We start from the raw sequence: 9,885 nt of genomic DNA on the forward strand, positions 1-9,885 counted from the left end.
GAGAGAGAGAGAGAGAGAAAGAGAGAGAGAGAGAGAACAGAGGAAGGAAAAACTCTAGGGAGGAGAATAAAAACATTCACAAAAATTAACCCACTACCTTAAATATTCCCAGCCACAAATCATCTGTGACACAACCCAAGAATAAAAAGTGATGTACAATGTACTTTTCCCACTGACACAGTCTTCTGCAGAAGTAACCTATCTGCACAGACAGCAACCACCTGTCCGAGGTGGCCTGGCATGTGGGCTGAAGCAAATTTCCTCTATTGTTCTAAAACATGGCCATAGTCTTTTACTATAAAGCATATTTTAGAACAAAATGAATATCTTATATAATGCATATCACATTCATCTTGTGCCTTCATATATCCCCCAGGAATACCACTCTCGGTGCCACCCCACTCTACTTTTACAAGAATCAAAAGCAAAATTATATACTGATTATTCAGAAGGTGCATAAAATAGCTAATAAGCTAAAACTGTGAAACATTTGATTCTATCGGTAAATTCACAGAGGTTCACAACAGAACCATCATTTATAAATACAATATCTCAAAATTTTCATGTATTCACCACTTAGTCTTTGTCAGGGGAACACTAACAGAACCTCCAGAGACTTCTGATATACCCCCAATATCAGTAGCTGCTCCCATGCTGGTAAAACAAACTCCCTTTGGGAGTAATATGTCTAACACTCTCAGCAAGCTTATGTTCCCTGCTAGAATCCTTCATTGCTCATAAACTAGAACTCACTGTTGCATTGAAAGTCAGGAGAGCTTCTCTGTGCATCACTCCTGCACCTGCCACTGTGCTGACCTTATCCAAACAACCCCAGCCCTAACAGCAGCTGAAACAACAGATGGCCAGGAGAACTTGAGATTTTTTTAACATGGTCCTTTTGTGTATACACTCTACTCCCTTGACTCTGGAATCTGATAGAAATTCTTTTCATTATCATTTTGTGTTTTTTCTCATGGTACTTTTTTATTACTAAAAAGTGGCTAATTGGTGAAATGGGAGTTGAAAATGAAGAGTTATCTCCTCTTGATATGATCCAAAAGGAAATAGGGGTGGGGACTTGGTAAACTGAAATTGACATTAATATATATATTTATTTGCCTTGGAGGATAATAGACTGTAACCAGGTTCACTTGATGGTTCTTCCCTAAAGGAGTTTGGGTTAGGGTTAGGGTTAGGGTTAGGGTTAGGGTTAGGTTAGGAACTGTGTAAGCACCTGAGCATTAGAGCTTCAGGCTTCGGATTAGGGTTAGAAGTCGGGACAAGCCAGGAGGTCTTGAGGTCACAGGAGAGATGCAACATCGGCATGTTGAAAATTTGGCAGGAACCAGCCTGTGGGACTGCAATTGCAGGACAAGAGTTTTTTTTTTCTTTTTGCAAGAGAAAAAAATTATTAAATCAGGTTGAATATCAGCTATTGCCCAGTAGCATATACTTCCAAGCAAGTTACTTGGCCTCTCTCTGCCTCAGATTCATCAACTATAAAATAAAAATGAAAACATTAGTACTCATGTAGGGTTTTTTTTAATTCTCAAATGAGGAAAAAAAGTATATAGAAAGTACTCATCCCAGGGCTACTAGTCCATTACAGGATGCTATTATTATTTCAATCAAGAATAAGAGACATGGGGGCCAGGGGTTTAGCTCAGTGGCACCACTCCTGCCTTGCAAGCTCAAGGTCCTGAATTTGATCCTGGTACCAAAAAAGTAAGACATGGGAAGCAGCGTGTGGAGGGAAGGATCAAATCACTACACAGTAAATGCATCGTGAGATCTTCTTCATGTATAGTGGGATTTTTCCACAGGCCTTAAAATGAGAGAAAATAATCAAATAACACCCAAAAGAATCTGACATGGTATTTTCTCACCTCTGTGCTTCTGCTTATTCTTTTTTAATATATTTTTATTGGTACATTTTAGATATACAATACAGTTACATTCATCATTGGGCTCTTGTGCCTTTTACATAACGTATCTTGGTTCTTATTTTTCCTCCATTCCCCTCTTTGTTGTTTCTGAGTAGCTTCCCCCCACACACTTATTTTCATTATGGATCACGTGCTGTGTGATACTTTTCCACTAGAGTTGTAAAAGTTCACAGCAAAAAGCATCTAGTGCTGTCCATGGTTATCAGTACACCATAACAATGACTGCATAGTTGTATTTGATTTCAAAAAATAAACAAGTCTGATAGAATGTACTTAAAGGAACCAAGACCTCATGCTCTCCTGTCTACCTCTAGCACTGTGATTTCCAGGCTAACCGTCTTCTTCACATTTTGCAGGGACCTCAAACTTGGCGGTGTGTACCAGTACCGGGTCATCACCATTTCCGGAACTGAAGAAAGTGAGCCATCACCTGCTGCCACCTACACCCACGGAAGCGGATACTGTGGCGACGGTGTTATCCAGAAGTAAGCAGATCAGACTAAGGGGAAGGGAGGGACAATGACGATGAAGCCAAGAGACGCTCGAGGAGCTTAAACAGAAGGGTTTATGAAATGTTTGGTGTGTGGTCTGAGGTGCCAGTGATTGCCAGCAGCTTATCAGTTGGCCTTTGGGAAATTTACTCACCTTGGAAGGAAACTGATGACTCTTCTTCTGAACCCATACAGTTCCCCAGTACGGAGTACAGTAGATGATTTAGGCAGAACTCCCATTATGCACTTACCATTTGCCCTTGTCCTTGTTTATTTTATGCGCACAACTGATCTATTCATTTTTTCCTGCCATAGCCCACATTCACTTTACAGGGCACAGGCCATTTGGGTGAAAACATTTTAATATTTGTTGCTGGTCACCATTTGCATTTGTTAAACTGCAGTTTAGACAGTGAGTTAAAGGCTCATAAGAATAACAAACTTTTCTATTTCAATGCTACCAAAGCTGGCAATAGCAGAGTAATCTAATATTCTATAATGTTGAAAACTTAAGTAGTAAGCAGAATTCTGCAGTGAATATTGAGTCCAAGGATGAGTACACTGAGGCAAAGATAATCAGTAAAGGTCAAGCTTGCAGCCTCCATTCTGACCAGAAAATATAAAGGTGCCTGCCTACGATGTGCAACTTAAGGATTATTAGTCCATTCATCCCCTTGTCCTTTGGGCCAAATATTATGCAAGAAGCCATCTGCACCTCTGTACTGTTTTTAAAAATCAACAGAGAAACCTTTGAGCTCTTTCAGAATAAGTACAAAATATTTTACTGACCCAAAATTGTGAGTTTTGTCCTTAGAGGCAGAGAAGAGACCAACAATCACTCAAAATTAAGTTGCTTATTGCTAAAATCACGTTCCTTGTTGTTAACATAATTTTTGCAGGTCACAGTGTCACTAAAGGATTTTAAAACTATTGACAGATTTAAGGATAAGCAGTATGTGTGGGGCTGGCAAAACAAGCTATTGGCAAAATTCCTTCATTAAATGGCACTGCTGGGTGTCACATAATATCTATGCAGCATCGAATTGAATTGCTTTGTCTGCAAGAGGAGGGGCAGTGTGAAGAGCATTTGCTTCACAGTTGGATGGAAGCACTGATCTGTAGGGTGTGAATCAGCTCCTAGGTGCAGTACATATATGAAGGAAAAGTGCTAGATGACTGCTTATTCTGGTCATCACTAACACTAACGCTAGAAGGGAAGAGCCATTTAATTTGTTACTGGTGATTGTGTGGTATGTGATGTTAACCTGAAGCCCCTGTTATGGGCTAAAAGTACCAGCTCCTAGGTGTAGAGCAAAAATGTTACATTTCTGCACATAAAGAGTTTACACACGAATGGCCATCCACATGGACATAGTCTTGGCCGTCAGTATACTTCCTGATTATGATTCCACATCGAAAGAAATAGTGAAAATTGCAAATATGATCAGATAAGAAGTGCTTTTCAAGTTACTGTACAGAGAGTTAATAGTGTGTAGGAGATTCTGCTCCCTAACACCCGCTGAAGTGTGTCAGCTATAAATGGGAAGGTACTAATTCAGAATTTTAAATGAGTAATATACTTTTATTTGTTGACACACTTTGTATAAGATTGAATGCAGCTTAGGGATGTTCCCTAAGGAATGTTCCCTATGGGTAGTGGGAAAGGGAAGGAGGGCAGGAGGCAAGGGAAATGACAATATTGGGGCAAAAGGAAGATATTATCTTAGCTATAGATAATAGAATTTACAAAAAAACGAATAGACTCAGCACTCAGTGAGGCCCCTAGTAGATAAGTGCTATATTGTGATTCACAGCAGCTGATTCTCTCCATTTCATATACAGTGTAAAGATAAAAGCACTGAATGAATATTATGATGATAATATTTATCAACACTTACTGAGCCTGTACTATACACAAACCACTGGTGCTACATTATTTTCTCCTTAAGTACTTCAAATAGCCATATGCGGTAGTATTCTATATCATATTTTATAGAAAAGACAGCTGACACACAAAGAGATTAAAGAGGCTTTCTCAAGCTTGCACACCCATAAAGAGTACAACCAGTCATGAAGGGAGGGCAAATATTCTCATGTGGATTTATCATTGCATTGGTGTGGGACTTGACAGCCCCACAAAACTAGTAAATAAAGGAGAGGCTGATGCTGTCTGTTGGATCCTAGGATCCTAGACACTATGTCGGGCACTGAGGTGCTAGGATGAAGACTGCCACTCCCTTTGGCATCTCACCGAATACTACAGGAGTCTTTCCAGTAACAGCCAAGAGGATCAGTTTGGCAATTGCTGTGATAGATGGAGCTACATGTCAGGGAAAACAGAAGATGGCAGCCACTCACTCAAGCCTCAGAGGTCAAAGAAGTTTTCTCAAAACCTCTCTATGTAATGATAGATCTGCCATGCTTAGAAGATATTTGTGGTGACCTTAATGCTTTGCTTAAATCATAGAGCATACTGTTTGGGTGTGGATGGAAGGCAGGTTCGAAATAATCTTTGAGGTTTAGGGAAATAGCCTAAATTGCTGTTTTTTTTTTTTTTTAATTTCTCCTCGGATAACCTATGAAATAGTTGAGAAGCAGAAGGTTACCAGAGATTGATGAATAGTGCTGGGACAGGCTAGGGATATGAACCCTTTTGCTCATGGTTCAGACAGGAAAGAGCTTGGGTGGCTCCATGGAGATCGGTGCAACCTGGGCCATCTGCAGGATTGATCATGGGGCACGATCCTGCTACTCTGACACCTCCTAAAAACAACAAACATTTCTTGGTGTTAATCTCGTGGGTAAAAGGAAAAGGCTGATACCTCTTCCATGCTGTGACAGTTCCCAGCTGCTCTGGAGGGCCAAGGGGGGGCACAGTTGCCACACATTCTGCAGAGACCTCCCAAGGCAAAGTGGGAATGGAAACTCGGATGCCTGGAGCACCTACTACATTCCACATACTGTGCCGGCCACTCACAGTCACATTCTCATTTAGCATTCAACCCTATGCGGTAGGCCTGATTATCTCCATTTTAACATAGGAGAAAAGTGAGGCTCAGTGTCTACAAGAGCACTGTTCAGTGGCTTTTTCTACAGTGATGGAAATGTTCCAACCAATGCAGTAGCTGGTAGTGACTTGTGGCTATTGTTGTGTTTGAGAAATGGAATTAACTGTATCCACTGTGAATTAATACATGTTTGCAATGCATTCCGTTACGCTTATCTTGGGGTGTGTGTACATGTGCGAAATACAATTGGTTCTGTTTTAAAATCCCCTTCCCTCCCTCCTCCTGCCCTTCTCCTCTGCATCCCCTTTTCCCATCTTCGTTCTTGTTGATATATTATTAATCTTATCTCATGTTTATGACATATAATGTTTACATTTGTTTAGGTTATTAAGTTCCTGTACATTACTTTCAATTCATTTAAATTTAAATATCACAGATCAGGTAGACCAACTGACTTACATAAGATCACTGCCCAGTTAGTTTGGAGCATGAGGTTCTGAGTTCAAGTTTTCTCTTTGTGAGAGCAATGCCTCAGAAAGTGACAATTCACCCATTCTTTCTGATTTTGCTCCTCCTTTTCCTCACCTAAGCACAGTTCAGAAAATGAGCGTTGCTCATTCTCTGTCCAGTCCAACCTCCGCAAAATCATCCTTAGGTGATAGAAATAATTCCAAGGAAAACAAGAGGGAACTATTTTTTTTTTCTTAGCAACATAGTCCCACAGGCCCTAGAGTTCTTGACACAGTGAAATGATACACCCAGAGGAGAAAGTAAAGCTTTCCATTGAAGGGATGACGGAACCTGAGTGTGTGCACGAAGAAAGATCTTTACCTTTAAGTATATTGAGAGTAAGGAGTGTGTCCGAGTAGAGAATAGTGGGGCAAGTCCGTTTTGTTATGGGACTTTCAAAATTTTCTTCAAATCGACTCTTTTGGAATCAAAAACATGAAAATAACAGTGCGGTTTCCTAGACACTGAGGGAGCAAGATCTGTTCATTTGTTTTCATATTTATTCATCCGCTTCTTACTCCCACTGACTTGTAAACTTGTTGACTTGAGATTTTGAAGAACGACTTTGTAGTTAGGCTCTACTTTGTCATCAGAAACACAAAATAAAGCAAAGGAAGTTGTATTTTATAAACCTACACCTTTTGTAAGACTCATTTTGAAGATGAAGAAACAGACTGCTTAAGGGAAAGGACCTGCGTGAGGTCTCAGGCAAGGTTCGTGAGACTTGTGCCTGTCCCGCCCAGTTCTGACACTGATCTGGAAAATTTCTCTTCCATATCCATTGTGCAGAGGCCAAGGGGAGGAATGTGATGACATGAATAAGATCAATGGTGATGGCTGCTCCCTTTTCTGCCAACGAGAAGTTTCTTTCAACTGCATTGGTAAGTCTCTGCCATGTCTCTGGGCCTAACTGGTGGATGGAGTACAGTAACAGTAATAGTTATGACTAAATGATGCTTTCACATTTCTTGAGTGCCTCCTATCTGCGAGGCACTGTTTTAGGCACCAGCAAATACAGCATTTGAAAAAATAAACAAAGCAAAACAAAAGCGGTACAACTTTATTCTTATAGATAATGACTATGACAGGTACCATTTTTTTTCTTTAAATCAAGTAGTACCTTATAGATACGATTGGTTTTCTTCACACCAACTGTCCAAGATGACAGTTGCTTTAGATATACAAGGCTTTCATTCTTTAAAGATAAGACAGATCAGAAGGCAGGAAGATCACAAAACTTGTCAAGAGCAAACAGGTCAGAAGTGATTGAACACAGAACTGGGACTTGAACTTGATTGTGTCTGATTCTCAAGTTTGTACTCAATCCATTCTGCTGTACAACCTCGACCCTGGATCCAGAGACTGCCACGATCCTCCTCGGCGCAGACTCAAAACGAGGGGCAGTCTCTGAGATCTGAAAAAAGAAAAACAGCAGAGCAGGCTGTGTTTAGAAAGCAAACGTCCTTTTCCCACCTTTACAGAGTCAGATGGGAAATGTGTTTTCCTCTGCCTTCTCAGCTCAGTCTGGTGGATCTTGTTATTTCAGCCCCACTTGGGAGGCCTTGGCCAGCCCGGGGCTGGTAAACAGACAGGGGTTGGGGGCAGGGATGGAATTTTGAGCTGGCCCAGATGAGATCATACTTCCTTTAAGATGCAAATCGATACCTGAAGATCAAAGGTCCCCCGGCTAATCCCCTGGGCTGGAGGTGAAAACTAATCACAATTCATTTGCAAGTACAAAAGACAGAGGTGCTCCATCTGAAAAGGGAAGGGGCAGCTAGAGTGGGGATGAAAACCTCGGTGGGAAGATTTCTCACTGAAAGGCAGTTTTCTAGGAGGACTAAAGAGGAGGAGATGTCAAGGCATCCTTGCATCTGCAGGGCCTTACCGTGGTGCCTTTAGACAATCTTTCTCCCAGTACATTGAGCTTCATGAAGGCAGACCCAATGCATCACTTACCTTTTATTGCTCTCCCAACACATGTTTATTGAGCACTTACTATCTCTTGGCACCACAGCTTAGCTGAGCTACACAATAGAGTCTCTACTAACGTTTGTGGTTAGGGGGAAAAAAAAAAGGAAGATGCCAAAGGAGGAAGGGCCCAGGAGTTTCTAGACCATGCTTCGGGTTTTTAAACAGCAGAAGATTGTTTTTCTCTCCTCTGTTGATTTTAATGTGGTTCACAATGTAAAGCTTGATGCTAGCATAGTGGTCCAGCAGAAAGAAGCTTGAATTAATTTAAGAAAACCATGGCCTGGCCAGAATTGTGCTGATAACTTAGGTTAATGCTGATAAGTCATTCTACTAGTCTGAGACTCAATTTAACCCCCTGTAAATGGAAATGGTCAGGTTTTGAGGTCTCTATGAATCTACACTTCTGTTCTGCATGATTTCCAAAGTGTGGCTGAATTAATCATCATTGTGAACTCTGCTTAACCCAATTCCTCAACCTTACCATGATCCTTATGGCAACTAACGTTACTACCAGAACCTGCTGGAAAATATCTGCCTATTCCACGCATACTAACATGACATGTAACTCAAGGGCTTCTAGGAAGAAAACAGTGTATAGTAAAGCCAGAACATGGTACCTTAAAAGAGATACTGCAGCCCTGACCTCCACATACTGTGTTGTTTTAGAACTGTACAATAATACACAAACATAAGATTCTTACAAATAGCACATCACAGTCCATGGAAGAAGTCTGCAAACCATGGTCCACAGGGCAGAACTAGCCTATAGCCTATATTTATAAATAAAATTTCATTGCAACACAGCTACGCTTGTTCATTTACACATGGTCTGTGGCTGTTCCCATGCTACAACAGAGCTGAATGATTTCAACAGAGACTCTATGGCCCAGAGATCCTAAAATACCCACTTTCTGGATTTTTACCTATAAATTTTGTCAACTCCTGGCCCATAGGCTTGGTGTATTTGATGCTCTTGGTTGTTAAGAGTCCAGCGTAGTGGAAGATTATAACATCATTCACCATTTTTGTAGAAAGAGAACTGAATTTTAAATATACACTAGTGGGCACGAGGAGGATTTGCTAGCCACTCCCTCTCCTTGCCTTGCCTTCTTAGGACATGCTTTCTTCTCTACAGTTGGCCTAAAAGGATTGTTTTGGATGAGAGCAGTAGTTTTCAAACTGTGTTAAATGAAATTCACGAAGAAAGAGATGAAGACCAGGAGTTACCAAGATAAAGAGACTTGGACTCCATACATCCATGTGATGAACTTACTCTCTATGGGATTCTAAGTGTTCTGTTGCTGATGGTAGTATTTACTGAGCATCTGTTACATTCTCATGACAACTCCTTTATGCACTGCATTTATCAAACAGAAGATGGAGGTGTGGGGTGATTATCCAAGGATATAGAGTTATGTGGTAGAGCTGAGTAAAACCCAGAGAGTTGACTTCAGAGTTTGCTGTGGTAAGCTACTTGTAAAAAAGATAGCCCCTGGTTTTGCAAAGCTTTAAAGGTGAGTGAAGAACATCTCATTACAAAGTAATTTATATAACAATTTAATGGAATGGAATACAAAGCTGTTAGATGTGTGGATGAATCCCAGGAAGGATCTTTCTTATTCCTGCACATTGACTTGTGTTCTTGCTGGAGGAGTGCGCTCAGCTGTGCCCTTCACTGGCCATTTCGCATCTCATAATAGATTCTCACAGTGACATAGGTAGAATGCAGCCAATCCGGAGATCTCAGCTCCCAGGGTTTTTGCCCAAGACAAACTTTAATGAGTCTAGACAACTTGTCCTTCTGAAAGAAATTGCTGAGGAAGAGGTGATGAATGTTTGGCTCCCAAAAGACCAAAGTTAGTTTTTTCTTAGTATTGGGGATCAAACTCAGGACCTTCATGTTCAGCTACATCTCCACATCTCCAGCTTTTTTTTTTTTTTTTTTTTTTTTTTTTT

At 40.8% G+C, this 9,885-nt stretch overlaps 1 protein-coding gene across 1 annotated transcript in view; it reads left to right on the plus strand.

Annotated features, from left to right (window-relative positions):
• The window catches only part of Pappa (pappalysin 1), a 240,106-nt gene that overhangs the window by 108,362 nt on the left and 121,859 nt on the right, over window positions 1-9,885 (plus strand). Inside the window, exons 9-10 of the mRNA XM_010639469.3 lie at window positions 2,303-2,431; window positions 6,745-6,836. Of these exons, the coding sequence (XP_010637771.1) occupies window positions 2,303-2,431; window positions 6,745-6,836 (221 nt within the window). The remainder of the gene's footprint in view (window positions 1-2,302; window positions 2,432-6,744; window positions 6,837-9,885) is intronic.

This window comes from Fukomys damarensis, unplaced genomic scaffold (assembly GCF_012274545.1).
Source record: "Fukomys damarensis isolate Sample0158 unplaced genomic scaffold, DMR_v1.0_HiC HiC_scaffold_36, whole genome shotgun sequence".
Classification (NCBI taxonomy): domain Eukaryota; kingdom Metazoa; phylum Chordata; class Mammalia; order Rodentia; family Bathyergidae; genus Fukomys; species Fukomys damarensis.